General features: G+C 49.2%; 1 protein-coding gene across 7 annotated transcripts in view; it reads left to right on the forward strand.

Moving 5' to 3' along the window:
- Positions 1 to 714: 714 nt before the first annotated feature.
- Positions 715 to 18,361, forward strand: part of LOC310835644 (occludin-like) — a 31,412-nt gene continuing 13,765 nt past the window's right edge. The window contains exons 1-4 of one of the 7 annotated variants that reach the window (XM_083720524.1): positions 977 to 1,082; positions 1,344 to 1,421; positions 8,604 to 9,356; positions 13,105 to 13,263. In XM_083720524.1, coding sequence (XP_083576650.1) covers positions 8,676 to 9,356; positions 13,105 to 13,263 — 840 coding nt within the window. In that variant the 5' untranslated portion in view covers positions 977 to 1,082; positions 1,344 to 1,421; positions 8,604 to 8,675. Of the gene's footprint in view, positions 1,083 to 1,195; positions 1,422 to 5,081; positions 5,241 to 8,603; positions 9,357 to 13,104; positions 13,264 to 18,361 lie in introns of those variants that run through there. The other 6 variants (XM_083720521.1, XM_083720522.1, XM_083720523.1 and 3 more) reach the window with 6 other exon arrangements.

Consider the following 18,361-nt stretch of genomic DNA (forward strand, 5'->3'; position numbering starts at 1 on the left):
AGGGACCCCTGACCATTAGGTCCAGTCGTGGCCGACTCTGGGGTTGCGGCGCTCATCTCGCTTTACTGTCCGAGGGAGCCGGCGTACAGCTTCTGGGTCATGTGGCCAGCATGACTAAGCCGCTTCTGGCGAACCAGAGCAGCGCACAGAAACACCATTTACCTTCCCGCTGGAGCGGTACCTATTTATCTACTTGCACTTTGACGTGCTTTCAAACTGCTAGGTTGGCAGGAGCAGGGACCGAGCAACGGGAGCTCACCCCGTCGCAGGGATTCGAACCACCGACCTTCTGATCAGCAAGTCCTAGGCTCTGTGGTTTAACCCACAGCGCCACCCGCGTCCCACATCTCATGCTCTACATTGCTGCTAAACTGAACTATCGAGTTCTTACTTATGCAGTTGTGTATATCAACAGTAAAAGTGCCCGTTTCCGCTGACCAAAGCAAAGGGGTCATTTAAACTTTTCAAATGCCATGAAATTATTCTTGTTCATTTCAAATTATTGTGATAGTCTCCTTTTGGTAAACCATTTAAAACAAAAAGCAAAAAATAAACAAGCTATGTGCCATGAAAGAAAACAAATCCGATCCAATCCTGAGAGCGCTTCTTGCACCTGAGGAGTCTCCCGAATCCCAGGCTGCAATTTTTGGGCACTTAAATGTTAAGCGTACAAATTGCTCTGGTTGACGCAGGTTTCCGGGACCCCACCGGCCTGTCGTGGTGCTGAAGGCTTGCAAGGAACAAGCATTCAGGGGATTAAGAAGCCTGGAATCCAGTCGCATTATTCGATAACACCTTTTTGAAAAAAAAGGAAGAAGAATAACGATAACTGGGCAGTGGTTTGGCAGACCTTCGGCTCACATTTTTTGCCATGACCGATTTGCAGAGACAGAAAGGTGGAATCGGGTCTCCAGGGTCACCTTAAGCGGTTGAAGCAGAACCCAGTGAATTGGCACCGGGCCCTGGAAAACAGTCTGGAGAGGGAGTGGAGATTTAAATCCCTTTGGAGGCCTTTCTGCATCCAGTCTTGTACCAAGCACGACTCGGAGTCTGAAAAGTTGGCTCGGAGCTTGAGGAAGCGGGCAAGGAGTGTTTCTGGGGAGGGAGAAGGAGGGGGTGTTGTTGTACACACACAGATTTAACAACTGCACAGAGCTGGCAATGATTAATCTGTTCCTTTTCGGAGGAGCGGAGGAAGGGGCAGAAAATAAATAGAAAGGTGTGTGCTTCGGGGAGCGGGCAGGGTGGGGGCACCTCTGCAGCCAACACCTTCTGGTTGGGGGGGGGAGAGAGGGTCACATGACTCACTGCTCCAAAGGTAACAGGAAGTTGTGGTGATTAAGGTAACCTTTGCAATCATGAGCTCCCCGCAGGCAAGGGAATAGGAGCCGTCCAGGGATCCAGGAGGGACGAAAATCAAGGTAAGAGAGAGAGAAATAACTGGGTTGTGGGTGCCCCTCCTGCCCTCCTCACCCTTGATGAAATGATCCAGAAAGGGAGGGTTTGCTTTTTGCAGCGAAAACCTCTTGGGTCCTGGTGCAGAGTAGACGCTTTTGAATAAGGGTGTATCTTAGCCAGTGTGGACAAGGCTGGGTTAGATGGACCGAGGGTCTGTCTCAGTAGAAGGAAACCTCCTCGGTTCCTATTCAAACCAGCTCTTTGTTTAGAACCATGAGGACTAGGACCTTGCTTTATTTTTTAGTGGTAGGGCACCCATAGACAATGGCATTTGGGTATATTGCTTTCACTAATATATGCATGTAGATGTATAAGCTCCTATGTGCTTTTGGGGGCGGGGGGGGCACATCCCTTGGCCAGAGAGCCGCATTGCAAAATTTGGTTTTTAATTTTGAAGGGCAGCTGTGATTCGGTTCAGGCATTTTTTTAGAAAGCGAAAATTCAGTAGGTTCCTGTTTAAATGCAAACTGAGATTCCTCACCCATCCCTAGTGGTCAGACTGATGGGAAGTAAGCAGAACACCTGTTTCGCATGGTCCCGAGTTCAAATCCCCAGATAGGGCTGGGGGAGACTTTCTGTCTGAAACCCTCGAGAGCGGCTGCCAGTCAGAGCAGGAAGTACTAAGGTTGATGGGCCCACATTAATTGCCTGCAAAAAAAATTCACACCTCCGAATTTTGCAATGCAGTTCTCCAGCTGAGTTCTTGCTGTTGTTGGCATCCGAGAGACAATGGAGTGCGCCTCCGCGGGTGAATTCAAACCTCTCAAGTGATGTCCCTGGGGCACAAGTCTGGGCAGCATGTCTGGAGGTCCTGGGCTGCCCAGGTGAAAAGACCCCCCTCTCGGCATCGCTGACGGGGTCCAAAGGAAAGCAGAGAATGACATTTGGCACCAGTTTGGCTGCAGGAGTTGCTGGAAGGAGGCATGCAAGGCACCATCTAAACACTTTAGGGACTCCACTCTGGATTTGTGGGGGTTTAATCCTTTGCCTTCTATTTTTCTGACGAAATCCTGCAAGGCAGCCGAGGCTGAGGACCAGAGTTTTCCTTCTCCAGCTGAGTAATGCATATAAAAATGTGTATATGAGGGCAGAATGCACCAAATCATTTTTTTTTATTTTTTTAAAAAGCATTCGAATTCATTCTATTAAGGGAATTGCTTTGCAAAAACATGTCTATGGGGCAGAAATTGCATCCCAAATGTGTATGTTAGGAACAATTCGTGCTTTGAAAAATGCCGTTGAGTTTTCACAATGACTTACACAAATATATCACAAACTGAGTCTGAAATGCTGGGAAGCTGCTGTGTAGGAGGGCAAAGAGCCCTATTTAAACTCAATGAGGACTAGAATCTTGATTTCTCTTCAGGGTGAAGGACCCTAGATCAGTGGGAGAGAGTCCAGCTTGAAAGTAATCAGGGAAAGTGCTTTATACAATCCCCAAACAGAGCACCAACGCTCTGAGCTGCAGCCACCCAAACCCCGATTTTGTCCCTTCTTCGCTCTGAGCGACTTTTTAAACTGGGGAGTTTTGATTATCCTTTTCTCATTTCCTTTTCCCAAACTTGACGCTGAACCACAACGTGGCTCAGAAATCCAAGGGCCACAAAGCAGAACGGGAGGCATCTTTTAAAAACAATTAAATTTAAAAACTCATGCATGCACATACACAAGGAAAATTCCTTGCAACTGCAAAGAATGCAGCTTTCAAACAAGCTCAGGGAGCGTATCTCAAGCTCCCAGAAATGCACCCATTGTTTGGCAAATTGCTCCCTTCTCTGAGCAATGATTGTTGCCTTTTGGGACCTCGGGTCTCAGCCAGGCGGCCGGGGAGAGCCCAGCTTGCGAGGTCTGAAAAGAAACATTCCTTATCGCCAGTTTGCATTCGTGGAGGAAATGTTCTGCGCGCTCTCTCTCTCAAACTGAAAAATTGTGAACACCAGTAAATTAGAAGTCTCAAGGCTGGGAGAGAAATGTGGCCTTTGGAACTGGGAGAGCCGAAAGCAACAGAGCCATCCTAAGCACTAACCATGTCTACTCCGGAGTAAATCATATTTAATTCAGTGAGGCTTGTTCTTAGGCAGCAATGGAGAGACTCCCCGGTGAAGAAAGTTGGCAGTGTTTTTGTTTTAGACAAAAGGTGAGTGGGAACATGGGAAAGGTAAAGGTAAAGGGACCCCTGACCGTTTTGTCCAGTCGTGGCCGACTCGGGTTGCGGCGCTCATCTCGCTTTATTGGCCGAGGGAGCCGCCGTACAGCTTCTGGGTCATGTGGCCAGCAGGACTAAGCCGCTTCTGGCGAACCAGAGCAGCACACAGAAACGCCATTTACCTTCCCGCCAGAGCGGTACCTATTTATCTACTTGCACTGGTGTGCTTTTGAACTGCTAGGTCGGCAGGAGCTGGGACCGAGCAACGGGAGCTCATCCTGTCTCAGGGATTCAAACCGCTGACCTTCTGATCGGCAAGACCTAGGCTCTGTGGTTTAACCCACAGTGCCACCCGTCTCCCCAGGACCATGATAGAAATATGCAAAATTGTGTGTGGCCTGGAGAAAGCAAATAGGGGAGAGTTTTTCTCCCTCTCTCATAAGACCAGAGCTGGTGGGCATCTAATGTTGGAGGAATCAAGGCGGTGAAAGAAAGTGCATGCAGAGCATGGTTAAACTGTGGAGGCAGTGATGGCCTGGGCGGCATTAAAAGAGGAGTAGACAAATTCACATACCCTCTAACATTTTGGGCAGGCAAAGTGAGACACACTCACCCCTCACCATCAGGATCTCTGCCCTCTTTCTCTGGTATGTTCTCAGAATTTCCGCCATTACAGTGGCACCTCGGGTTAAGTACTTAGTTCGTTCTTGAGGTCTGTTCTTAACCTGAAACTGTTCTTAACCTGAAGCACCACTTTAGCTAATGGGGCCTCCTGCTGCTGCCGTGCCACCACCATGCAATTTCTGTTCTCATCCTGAAGCAAAGTTCTTAACCTGAGGTACTATTTCTGGGTTAGTGGAGTCTGTAACCTGAAGCGTATGTAACCTGAGCGTATGTAACCCGAGGTACCGCTGTAGTATTATTATTATTATTATTATTATTATTATTATCATTATTATTTCCCACCTTTTTCCTTGATGGGGACTCAGATTACCGCTAAAAATTTATTCCAGTTCTGTTTATCTGAGGGAGGCGTTGCACACAATCCCTTCCCTTGCACGTTATTATTTTTCCTTTGCGACAACCCTGCAAGGTAGGTGAGGCGGAGAGGTTACCATTGGCTCAAGGTGACTGAGGTTGATGGCTACAGCTTGCGAATGGCCTTTAATTGTACAGCCTCACTTGACGAAAACCAGGCCCCGGAAGACGAATTGTCTGGGGGCCGAATTTGAGGATTCGGTCGGTGGAGGGCCGCCATTGTGCCTCCTTCCATTGGTGAAGGAGAGAGAGAGAGAGAGAGAGAGAGAGAGAGAGAGAGAGGAAGGAAGGAAGGAACTTCTGAATGCTGGGAGGTGTCTCCGGCCGCTAGTCCCTAGGGAGGAAGCCCTGTCCCATTCAGAGACAGCTCCTGTCCTGGCATGCGCTGAGCGGACGACAGCAGGGGACGCAAACAAGAGCAAGGGGATCATTTATTTAGCAGGCGAAAGGCGAGAGCTGGGCTCCGGTGTCTGGCTTTGTCTTCGCAAGAAACGGCCTTGAGATCCAGGTGGCGGAGAGAGAGGAAGGAAAGGGACCCCGAGGGGGCGGCCCGACTGGCGCTCTGGGGCTGAGGTCGCCGGCGGGACGGCTGGCAGGGGTAAGAGAGACTGCAAACAACTCTTTTGTGAGGCTGGAGAGCTCTGAGCTGCCGCGGGGGGGGGGGGAATCGACCCCCTTCTTGCAACCATCAGGCTCAGTGGTCGGGATTTCCGTTCAATTCTTTGCAGCATCTGTATTCCCCCCTTTTTCTCTCTTTCCAAGACGTTGGGCTGGACGTTGCTTTCTCCTCTCCACAACAACCCTGCGAGGTAGGTTAGGCTGTGAGAGGCGCTGTGACCCAGTGAGCTTCATGGCCAAGCGAGAGGATTTGAAGCTTGGTCTCCCAGGTCTTAGTCTGTTGTGGGGGTGGGGGGAGGCAATGGCCAGTGTCTGAAGGGTCTTGGAGGAGGAAAGGGTCCTGAGTTCGATCTCTGGCATCTCCAAGCAGCAATTTGGGGGTGGGAGGAGGGACCCGATTCAGTTCGCATTCAAAGGGCCGCCAACTCACCTCGTTGTTGAAAGAATACGCGAACAGCAACACGACTGTCGTTGAGAAGTTGCGCCTCTCCAAATTTGCAGCAAAGCGAGGTGTAGAAAAATGCATCGTATGTATATGTATGTACACGCACAGAGAGAGAGGGAGGATATATATACAATCAAGCTAGAGATGTGATCTCCCGGAGACTGAGTGATATTGCCAGACAAGAGGACATAGCCCAGGTAAAACCTGGGGTGTTCCTAGGGGACCAGACTTATCGGACCATACCAGCCCCCTACCTTGCAGAAATCCACTATGTGGAATACCACAGACTTCTTACAGCGGCTAGATTAAATGTCCTTGACTCTGCGATATTGTGGGGAAGGTACAGGGGAGTACCATACGCCCAGAGAACCTGTCATTGTGCTATCGGTGTGGTTGAGTCCACCGAACACATTGTCTTGACTTGCCCTTCTTATGCAGAGCTTAGACAAAACTTTATAGACCCACTCCTATGTCAACTTAGCTTCCTACCCGGAGAAAACCAGGTTTTATACTTGCTGAATAATGTCACTAGAGCTATACCTTTCTTGGTGGCCAAATTTCTTTTTTTAGCCTTTAAGCGTTGCAAGACCATAATTGACTGTATTGACATGGGGCTATCTGTTTAGCCCTTTTAGTGTTGGCTAAGCTCTAAAATCTTCTTGGATGTTTTTAACTGTGTATTGACAAATGTATTTGTTTTTTTTCTGACTGACGGTCGAATAAAAGGTTGATGATGATGATGAGTGGAGCTGAAAGATGAATTAGAGTAGTAGGGAACTGCCTTGCAAAAAAAACCCCAACGTGTTCGCCAAGCAAAATTGCATATGCTAAAATAAAAAATTGCCCAGCAGCACCTTATAGACCAACTAAGTTTGTTCTGGTGTAAGTGAGTGGCGCTGTGGGTAAAACCTCAGCGCCTAGGACTTGCCGATCGTATGGTCGGTGGTTCGAATCCCCATGATGGGGTGCGCTCCCGTCGTTCGGTCCCAGCGCCTGCCAACCTAGCAGTTCGAAAGCACCCCCGGGTGCAAGTAGATAAATAGGGACCGCTTACCAGTGGGAAGGAAAAACGGCGTTCCGTGTGCTGCGCTGGCTTGCCAAATGCAGCTTGTCACGCTGGTCACATGACCCGGAAGTGTCTGCGGGCAGCGCTGGCTCCCGGCCTATAGAGTGAGATGAGTGCACAACCCTAGAGTCTGGCAAGACTGGCCCGTACGGGCAGGGGTACCTTTACCTTTAAGCTTTCGTGTGCATGCACACTTCTTCCGATGCATGCCCACGAAAGCTTATACCCAGAAAAAAAACTTGGTTGGTCTCTAAGGTGCTACTGGACATTTTTTTGATTTTATTTTATATTGACTGCATCAGACCAACACGGCTGCCTACCTGAATCTAGATGCATATGCTAAAATGCGGATGGATTTCCATAAGGGTCTTTTTCCCTCATGAAAGTTCAGCTACCCACGTTTCCACATCGGTTTGTGGTTTTTTTCTTAATAGAAACATAGGATTGTAGAGTTGTGAGGGATCCAGAGGATCATCTCGCTCAACCCGTGCAGGGATCCTGCCCTGGGGGGGGCACTCAAATCTTGCTGACCCCACTGCACCAGGGAACAAATAATAAATAATCAATCCACCACCTTTTAAAATATATATATATATCATGGGGAGCCTTCCAGAGTGGCTGCGGCTACCCAGCCAGATGGGTGGCATATTATATTATTATTATTATTATTATTATTATTATTATTATTATTATTATTACTATTATTACTATTATTATTACTATTCATAGAATCATAGAGTTGGAAGAGACCACAAGGGCCATCGAGTCCAACCCCCTGCCAAGCAGGAAACACCATCAGAGCACTCCTGACATATGGTTGTCAAGCCTCTGCTTAAAGACCTCCAAAGAAGGAGACTCCACCACACTCCTTGGCAGCAAATTCCACTGTCAAACAGCTCTTACTGTCAGGAAGTTCTTCCTAATGTTTAGGTGGAATCTTCTTTCTTGTAGTTTGGATCCATTGCTCCGTGTCCGCTTCTCTGGAGCAGCAGAAAACAACCTTTCTCCCTCCTCTATGTGACATCCTTTTATATATTTGAACATGGCTATCATATCACCCCTTCACCTCCTCTTCTCCAGGCTAAACATGCCCAGCTCCCTTAGCCGTTCCTCATAAGGCATTGTTTCCAGGCCTTGGACCATTTTGGTTGCCCTCCTCTGGACACGTTCCAGTTTGTCAGTGTCCTTCTTGAACTGTGGTGCCCAGAACTGGACACAGTACTCCAGGTGAGGTCTGACCAGAGCAGAATACAGTGGCACTATTACTTCCCTTGATCTAGATGCTATACTCCTATTCATGCAGCCCAGAATTGCATTGGCTTTTTTAGCTGCCGCATCACACTGTTGGCTCATGTCAAGTACTATTATTTTGTAGAGGTGCTGCAACTCACCATGAATGCCTCCCTTGTTCTCTTATAATGGCAATGGCACCCACCTGAGTTCCAGCGAGTTCCTGCTGGGAAAGATCTATTATTAATATTAGGCTGTGTATTCAAATTCAGCAGACACTCGGGTTGCAAACATGATCCGTGCGGGATGCACATTCGCAACCCACAGCATTCGCAAGCCGCAGCTGCGCACACGCGGGTTGCAATTCGGCACTTCTGCGCATGTGCAAAGCGCGATTTAGCACTTTTGCGCATGTGCAACTGCTGAAACCCGGAAGTAACCCGTTCCGGTACTTCCGGGTTTCGGCAGTCTGTATCCCGAAAAAACGGAACCTGAAGCGTGTGTAACCCGAGGTATGAATGTATGCCCTGGTAACTGCCTTCACTTGCGCAAATGAAAAGCTCTCAGAGATGCTCAGCATATCCCTTTGTGTTCCTCTCCAGGTCTTCTCCTCCTCAAAGGTCCTTCCCGGAGGTCCGTGACACTCTGGCCGCCAGCCCGCCCCCCTCTGAAGAATGTATAGCACCAAGAAGCCCTACAACAGCCCACCCACCGGTTATGGGCCCCCCGGCGAGGACTACGGCTATTACATCCACTCCCCTCCACCGGGCTCCTACTACATCGAAGACGTCCCACAGCACTTCTACAAGTGGAACTCTCCCCCCGGGATCGTGAGGATCCTGGAGGGCGTGGGGGTCCTCCTCTGCGTCGCCATCTTTGCCTGCGTGGCCTCCACCTTGTCCTGGGAGTACGGCTACGGCTATGGCAGTCTCTACGGGGGCTCGATGGGCGGCTACTACGGCGGAGGCATGGGAGTCTACAGCGGGAGCACCTATGGCGGGATGGGCATGGGGTACTACGGAGGCATGGCCAACCCGCGCTCGGCCAACGGCTTCATGCTCGCCATGTCGATCCTCTGCTTCATCGCCCTGCTGGCTCTCGCCATCACCAGCCTCACTAAGTCCAGCGGCTCTCGCTCCCGGAGGTTCTACCTGGTGGTGCTGGTGTTGTGCGCCGTCATGGCGTTCGTCATGCTGATTGCCTCCATCGTCTACGTCGTGGGGGTCAACCCGCGGGCTCAGATGTCCAGCAGCTACTACGTCAACCCCATGCTGGCCATGTGCAACTCGGTCTACTCCACGGGGGTCTACGCCAACCAGTACCTCTACCACTACTGCATGGTGGACCCTCAGGAGGTAAGGGAGGTCCAGAGGGTGGCAACATGGAAACAGGGCCTTTCCTGTGGAGGTTCCCCACTTGTGGGACACTCCCCAGAGTGACATGCCGGGCGCCATCCTATCAGCAGCCAGTGCCAGGCCAGCAATTAAAAAAACAGTGAAGTGAACTCTTTCATTCAAAAAAACCAAAACAGTGCAGGCCTAGTGATCACAGCAGCTCTTCCCAGTAGGTCATCTGCAAGAACTGAAGGTCCCTGCCTTCCCACCACTGTCTAAGTCTTCTCCTCCTCCTCTCCTGGGTCTTTCCAAAGCAATCTGAGACTTCTTCACCTTGCTTATCTCACCTCCGCTCTTTTCATGCCTCTTCTGGTTCCGGGAGAGCAGAGGGGAGGGGAGCTGGTTGCAGCAGGAGGGGGAGACCCCTGACTTCTTTGACAGCTTGTCTCATCTCTGACACTTGGCCTCTGTCCTCTCCAACCTGCCGCTGATTCTGGACTTCTCTCTGATACCAACTCTCCCTGTTACCCTTTCAGCTTCTGACACCTCCTCCCCCGGTAAAGGTAAAGGTAAAGGTAAAGGTAAAGGGACCCCTGACCATTAGGTCCAGTTGTGGCCGACTCTGGGTTTGCGGCGCTCATCTCGCTTTATTGGCCGAGGGAGCCGGCGTACAGCTTCCGGCTCATGTGTCCAGCATGACTGAGCCGCTTCTGGCAAACCAGAGCAGAGCACGGAAACGCCATTTCCCTTCCCACCAGAGTGGTACCTATTTATCTACTTGCACCTTCGACGTGCTTTCGAACTGCTATGTTGGCAGGAGCAGGGACCGAGCAACGGGAGCTCACCCCGTTGCGGAGATTCGAACCGCCGACCTTCTGATCGGCAAGCCCTAGGCTCTGTGGTTTAACCCACCTCTGACCACTCGTCGTTGTCCCACCACAAATCCCCTGGCTCTGAGCCTTCTTCCCCTGGGGGTTCCCTTGGGGGTCCCCCAGCTGGTGCCTCCCACCCCTCATCCAGCCAGCCCTGACACAATGCTAGATATCTTCAAGCACCTAACAAAATCCTTCCATTCCACACCCGCCTTGGGCTTTTAGCTATCTACATGGCCCTTTAGAGTGGGTGGGCTGTTTTGATGTATTCCCACCCACCCCCACTTTTAAGGTGTGTATGTTGTTGTTGTTTCGTAAGTCGTTCTGTGAGTCACCATGGCAAAACAAGAAGCAGAAGCAGCAACCAATAAAATTAGCTAATAATAGTAATTATATTTCCCAGCAGAATGAGCTGGTGTGAGCAACAGACAGAGAGGGGATCCAATTTGGCCCATGGAGGATTACGTCGTCCAGGATTACCAGCCATGCTGGACCCAGGGGTTTCTGGGACTTGTAGTCCAGGGAGCCTCCATCCCTGCTCTAAGCAAACTTCCCTGACCCTGATGCCCTCCAGATATACCTGGACTTCTTCCATCATGCCTGACCCCTGGGGACAGCTGGCTGGGGCTTCTGGGAGTTGGAGTCCAACAGCATCCTGATCAAATTTGCAGGACTCAAGGGCATCCTGATCAAATTTGCAGATGACACCAAACTGGGAGGGATGGCTAACACCCCAGAGGACAGGATCACACTTCAAAACGACCTTGACAGATTAGAGAACTGGGCCAAAACAAACAAGATGAATTTTAACAGGGAGAAATGTAAAGTATTGCACTTGGGCAAAAAAAAATAAGAGGCACAAATACAAGATGGGTGACACCTGGCTTGAGAGCAGTACATGTGAAAAGGATCTAGGAGTCTTGGTTGACCACAAACTTGACACGAGCCAACAGTGTGACGCGGCAGCTAAAAAAGCCAATGCAATTCTGGGCTGCATCAATAGGAGTATAGCATCTAGATCAAGGGAAGTAATAGTGCCACTGTCTTCTGCTCTGGTCAGACCTCACCTGGAGTACTGTGTCCAGTTCTGGGCACCACAGTTCAAGAAGGACACTGACAAACTGGAAGGTGTCCAGAGGAGGGCAACCAAAATGGTCAAAGGCCTGGAAACGATGCCTTATGAGGAACGGCTAAGGGAGCTGGGCATGTTTAGCCTGGAGAAGAGGAGGTGAAGGGGTGATATGATAGCCATGTTCAAATATATAAAAGGATGTCACATAGAGGAGGGAGAAAGGTTGTTTTCTGCTGTTCCAGAGAAGCGGACACGGAGCAATGGATCCAAACTACAAGAAAGAAGATTCCACCTAAACATTAGGAAGAACTTCCTGACAGTAAGAGCTGTTCAACAGTGGAATTTGCTGCCAAGGAGTGTGGTGGAGTCTCCTTCTTTGGAGGTCTTGAAGCAGAGGCTTGACAACCATATGTCAGGAGTGCTCTGATGGTGTTTCCGGCTTGGCAGGGGGTTGGACTCGATGGCCCTTGTGGTCTCTTCCAACTCTAGGATTCTATGATCCCTGGGGCTGCTGGTTCCCCCTCCATTCATTCTCCTCAGCCTTTTGGTGCTCGTCTTGGCAAGTTGCTAGACCTCATGAGAGCTTGGATGGCCCCTGTAGGATTCCAGAAGCCCATTTTTCTGGCTGGAGGAAGATTCCCAGGGAGGAAGGATGGGGGGGAGTTGGGTATGTGGGGGGGCCTTGATACCTTCTGCCCCAGCTGCCTCTGCTCTGTTGTTTTTCTGCATTGCTCAGAGGTGCTGGCCCCAGGAAAAAGAGCCAGGCTGGTTCAAAAGCAAACACCAGGAACCTATTTTGTTTCAAAGCAAAAGGAGAGGTCGGTTTCAGGGCTGGGCAGCAAAACAATCAGTCCATTAAACTGGACACACCCAGAAACTACCCAGCAGGGCAGATAAGATAAGAGCGTCTGGGTACGATCCGCACCCAATGCAGTGCGAATGGCCATGGGGGGACTCGTGAGTTGCCCAGTAGTTTTGCACAGTCCAGATGGAGCTGAACCACAAGTCTGCTCTCAGCCAATCAGCTTCCTCCTCTTCAGCCTGGGAGGACTTGGGAGTGAGTGGGAGAAAATGTGTGTCATTTGGCTCCGCCCTTCACAGGCTCTGGCTCCGCCTTTCATTGACTCTGGCTCCGCCTAGTATTGGGCTCATTTGCCTTCCGTCCTCCCAATCGCAGAGGGTACCAGCCACACTCTGGTCCAATCAGAGCTTCTCACATTCCCATGAGTCATGACCTCATTTTGTTTACCTGCCTCAGGTTTGCCCCTTGGCCACTTCATTCTGCGGAACCAACCCTATTATTGGTGCCATATAAAATACCTATTTCACAATTGTAAGCACTTGCCCACTGAGTATGGCAGCAGCCAAACTTTGAAACTCCCTGCCGATTGATTTTAGGCAAGCGTCTTCGCTGTGCTCCTTTCAGCGCCTGAAAACATTCTTGCTTAGAAAAGCCTGCCCATATATTCAGAGAAGCTGATGTGAGTTCTAATCTGTTTTTAGTTTATTGTCATCTCAACTTCCTAAAAGTCTTAGGTCATTATTATTATTATTATTATTGTTGTTGTTGTTGTTGTTGTTGTTTTAATTGCATTTTTTTTTGAGCGCTGCTTTGAGATTTGCTTTGTTTTTTCACACTCAAGTGGGGTGTGCATTTTAGCAAGTACTAAGGAATAGTCACGTCTATGTGCATCCCAAATATGGGGGGGTAGTGAAATGCGCTCTGCACATGCTCAGAGACCAATGTGCTGTTATAGGCCTGAGAACCTTGGTGTTTGATGCTTATATACACATTTTTTCCCCACCCCACAAAAAAACACACCAGGCGATCGCCATCGTCTGTGGCTTCCTCCTCGTGATTCTCCTGTGTGTCATCTGCTTCTTCGCCCACAAGACACGTCAGAAGATCTGGCAGTACGGAAAGCCCAACGTCTACTGGGACAAGCCCTTGGCCTTCCAGGAAGGACCCAACGTGGAGGAATGGGTGAGTGTGGGGCTGTGTTTGGGGCGGAGGAGCTCTTCCACGACCCCACGATCCAGGCATTCCCCTCCTCTCTCTCTCTCTCTCTCTCTCTCTCTCTCTCCTTCCTCTTCCAAAGGACAGTAGAGAATTCAAGTGGAGAAAAGCTGGAGAAGAACCATAGAATTGTATAATAATAATAATAATAAATTTTATTTATATCCCGCCCTCCCCAGCCGAAGCCGGGCTCAGAGCGGCTAACAACACTAAAACAACAAAACATTCTAAAATCATTTCATTATAAAATTAATTCCAATCAAATTAATGGCAACCATTGGGCTAGAAGGTCTGTTGTAAGGATTGCCAAAGGAGGGAGTCAGGCTGTGCCCTGGCCAAAGGCCTGGTGGAACAGCTCCGTCTTGCAGGCCCTGCGGAAAGATGTCAAGTCCCGCAGGGCCCTAGTCTCTTGGGGCAGAGCATTCCACCAGATCGGGGCCACAACCGAAAAGGCCCTAGCTCTGGTTGAGGCCAGCCTAACCACCCTGTGGCCTGGGACCTTCAAGATGTTTTTGTTTGAAGACCGTAAGTTCCTCTGTGGGACATACCAGGAGAGGCGGTCCCATAGGTACGAGGGTCCTATAGGGCTTTGAAGGTTAAAACCAGCACCTTAAACCTGATCCTGTACTCCACCGGGAGCCAGTGCAGCTGGTATAGCACCGGATGAATGTGATCTTGCAGCGAAGACCCCATAAGGAGTCTCGCCACGGCATTCTGCACCCGCGTAGTGTGAGTTACAATAATATTTGGAAGGGACCCACAAGGGTCATCTAGTCCAACCCTCTGCAAGGCAGGAATGCTATCCACAGCCATTCCTGGGTGGGCTCAAACCACCAACCTTCTGGTCAGCAGCAAGGCGCACTGACCCATTCCGCCATAGCAGCATTCTTAGGAGGGTGGCTCTTTTGCTCTTTAAAATGTGGCCCTCCTGATCTCTCCATCTGGCCCTCAGAAACCCCCTCCAGCCACACCCCCTCTCCCCAGGCCACACCCTCTCTCCTCAGACCACACCCCTCCCCAGCCCGGCTTCATTGCTCCGCCCATTTCCCCTTCTCTCCCCGCCCACCAGTGGCATGTGACCTCTGGAAAGCTCATTTGACGGCTTTCATCAGCGAGGCTGAGCCAGATAGATCCATTGGCGGAACTGGCCACTGTTCCTATTAAATTTCCTATGGGGACTAGAAGCTCATATTGTTTTAACATAGGGTTACAGCTCCACAGCCAATCGTGCACAAGGTCTCATGTTTAACCCCCAAGACTCCCTCTAGGAAAGCCAATCCTTTTTAAAAACCATGCAAGTCGCTGGCCTCTTGTTAAATTGTCACTACCTCTTGTTAAATTGTATTGCAAAGGCGTCACCTGGTGGGATTTCGGCCTGCGAAGTTCAACAGGGAGGGAAATCTGTGTGTGACTGAAAGCGACTCTCGCTCTGCGCTATTTGCTTGCGATACCCTCTGGTTTCGGTTGCGTCAATGATTAACCAGGCCCTGATGCGCACTTGACACACAATTTCATGCTCTGAGAATTCACACCTGCCAAACACCCTACGGTTTGGGGCACCCCCAAAGCAGAGAGCAAGTCCGAGAAACCTTTGCCCAATTTCAGGAGGGGTGGGGAGGCGGAAGACGACCCCCTCCCCCAGTTGTTGAGATCCTTGCAGCAAATTGTTGGATGAGACGGACCTCAAACTTCTGCAGCCTCAAGAGTGCCGAGTCAGGATTAGAGCGCGTAGATCAGCCAAACCAAAGCAGAGAGGCCTGTACCATAGCTCTCGAATGGTACAGCCCCCACCTTGCATGCAGAGTGCCACAGGTCTGCGCTCCCCCAGGGATCTCCTTTGGAAATGTAATAAACGGAAACTTGCCTTTATTCCCTTATGGGGGACACAAGAACCCTTCTAGAGTTCTTTGCAGGTTCTCCATCGGTCAGAGAAAATAACAGAGGGCAACCAGAGAATATTGAGAAGAAAAGCAGCTCGTAAGCCTGATCTTTATTGATCTGTTGCAACATGGCGCTCCCCTTACACTCAGGAAAGGAGGAGGAACCCAGAACCAAGGTGTGTCCGCCCTTATTTAGACATTTTAAATTGCCTGCCCTGGAGTTCAAGACCACCTCCAGAAACATCATACCTACATCACAGAAAAGGTGGTCTACAGCAGAAATCTGAGTGCTTCGTCTGGCAGGTTACCTGTTAATGCTTACTTGATTGGATTGCCTGGGGAGCCTGGCCAGTCTTTTGCAATGATAAATACTTAGTTCCTGAGCCAGGTCACAGGCTCACACCCTATTCATATCTTAAATGTGCCCTTAAGACAGGATTTGTGAGGAAAGAGACAATGGGGAGGTTTCCCAATTTGACCTTGCAGAGAAACATTTGAGGTCAATTTGTTCAGGACTTTTTTTTCTGTGGGGTTTCAGACATGTGGTTTATATATTTATGTACGTGTTTGCTTGGTACATTTATGAACATTTATTACATATCTAAGACCTTAAAATTCTTAGAACAGAAATAATTCCAGGCAGTGAGTTGCTGAGTGGCCCCCAGAAAGATTTCCTCAAGGGAATGTGGCCCTCATGATGGAGGGGTGGGAAAGCCTCCTTGTCCCCACTGTTCACAGCACAATAATAAACCTCACAGTGCATAATTAGACTGCGGAACTCCCTCCCACAGGAGACTGAAATGGCCACCAAGCAAGATGGCTTAAAAGACGATTGGAGGAGGAAAGGGGTATTGATGGTTAATGGCCGCAATGGCTCTAGGGGAGGAAAATAGTGAATCCTTGTGAAATGGGGGTGGGGGGGTAAATGTCAAAAGTATTGGTTGGGTGCCTGGATTCATAAAGCGGGACTCAATTTACTCACCAGCAGGAGTAGCGTTTAAATAATAATAATAATAATAATAATAATAATAATAATAATAATAATAAATTTTATTTATATCCCGCCCTCCCAAGCCGAAGCCGGGCTCAGGGCGGCTAACAACAATAAAATGGTACAACATACCAAAATCATTCGTTATAAAATTAACTCAAATCAAACTGATGGCAACCACTGGTTTCCACCCTTTTCATATCCTGTTTGGATATATGCAAACAGAGCTCCTCTCTTTCTCTTGCAATGAAAAGACCACAACGGTAAAGTAAGTTTAAAACACTTTACTTACAAAAGTCAGATTCATGCGTTCATCCAAGCAGCAGCAAGGAGAACACAGGCAGAATACTCTTGGGTAGAAAAGACAGAAGGAGAGCTTCAAACGGATGGTCAAAGCTTGGAGCTCGCTTAGGCACGTCTGCCTTGGCCAGTTCGGTGAGAGAGGGAGAACAGGAGGAGAAGACTTCGCTTCCTCCCTCATTGGAGAGGAAGCTGAGTCTAGGACTCTACCTTTGTGGTTTTAACCCCTTCATACACTAACTAGTGCTTGTGTATAGCTATGTTTGACTGCAATTTCCCACCGGCTCAGCAGAAATAATCAGAAGACTTGCTCAGCCATGCACTGCTTGTACTGTAGAGCGGTCACTCAGTACCTTGAGGAGAGTAAAGACCTCAATGGGCTATCCTTACTGAGTGTGCATGGGGGGGCAAAGGAGGAATTTGAGAAGGAAGTGCTGAACAGATATTTCAGCAAATCCAAGAAAACCTGCTTTAGTTTAGATTTTTTAAAAATGGAAAAGGTGCATTCTTTGTAATTTTGCAAAATAGACTCATTAACGGCATGAAAGATACTCCCTGATGTTGATTTTTAAATTTTAATTTCCTAGTTTTCAAATGACTGCAGATTTTGACAGCTTCTACTGAGCACTTGGGGGTCAAAAGAAAGAAATCGAAAGCACCTGTTGTTGAGATATTTCATTCCAGATCTGCTAGACGGAGCTTGCAACATTCCCGGAGGAGAGCGGGACAGGGGGAGTCCCACCTCATTTTCTGGGGAAGGGGCTCAGTCCCAGAGTCCAGTGGGCAAGGAGCCAGTTAACCCTTTCCTCCCTGCCAAAGGGGCCTCCTCGTGGTTCAAGGATGCCCACGGGGACACGGAACAGATAAGGCACACATCGGGACATCCCGTGACTCCTTGTACAAGAGGGGCAGAGATAAGCAAGGAGTCAGGGACACGGTCTGCACATCACAGGCCAGCAGGGTGCAGCGTACAAGGGGTTGCATGTCTCAAAGATGTTTCAGAACTCAAGGCCAGACAGGCAGAACAAACTCCCACACATCATTCGTTTTCACACTCTTTGCTGGAAGATCTGGTGATCTGCGGCCTTTGAAAATGTACCTCTGGCTTGAATTCTCATAGTATCCCAGAACTGTGGAGCTGGAAGGGACCCTCAGTGTCATCTAGTCCAGCCCGCTGCAAGGCAGGAATATGCAGCTGTCCCATACGGGGATCAAACCTGCAACCTTGGTGTTACCAGCACCATGCTCTGACCGACTGAGCTATCCGGCCTCTTCACCCGATTCCCAGAGCTCCCTAAGGAGAGGGATTGATGGTTGAACCCAGTGCTTTTTTTGGGGGGGGAGACATAGGGGTACGCATACCCCTAAACTTTTTGTGAACCTTTGTACTTTTGTCCATTCACTGTATTTATATAATAATAATAATAATAATAATAATAATAATAATAATAATAATAATAATTTATTTATACCCCGCCCATCTGGCTGGGTTTCCCCAGCCACTCTGGGCAGCTTCCAAAAAAACACTAAAATGCAATAACCTATTAAACATTAAAAGCTTCCCTATTTTCCCAATCTGAACTATAAAATGGTGGTGCTCTTGAGTCGAAATGAGAGTAACCCCTAAACATTTTTTTTTTAAGAAAAAAAGCAGTGGTTCAACCGTTCTGGGAACTGTAGCTCTGGGAGGCAGAAGAGGAGTCTTCTAGCACCCTTTAAGGAAACTACAGTTCCCAAGATTGTTTGCGGGGAGGGGGGGGAGCCATGTTTCAAGTGGTACAATGCTTCTTTAAATGCAATAGGGCAGGTGGGGCCTGAGTAATGTCTGTCGGTTCCGCTGGGTCTTTTCTGTGCAACATTATTTTGCTTTGACAGACGGCTTCCTTAGAGTGGC

The sequence above is a fragment of the Podarcis gaigeae genome, assembly GCF_964106915.1.
Source record: "Podarcis gaigeae genome assembly, chromosome: 18".
In the NCBI taxonomy this organism is placed as follows: Eukaryota; Metazoa; Chordata; class Lepidosauria; order Squamata; family Lacertidae; genus Podarcis; species Podarcis gaigeae.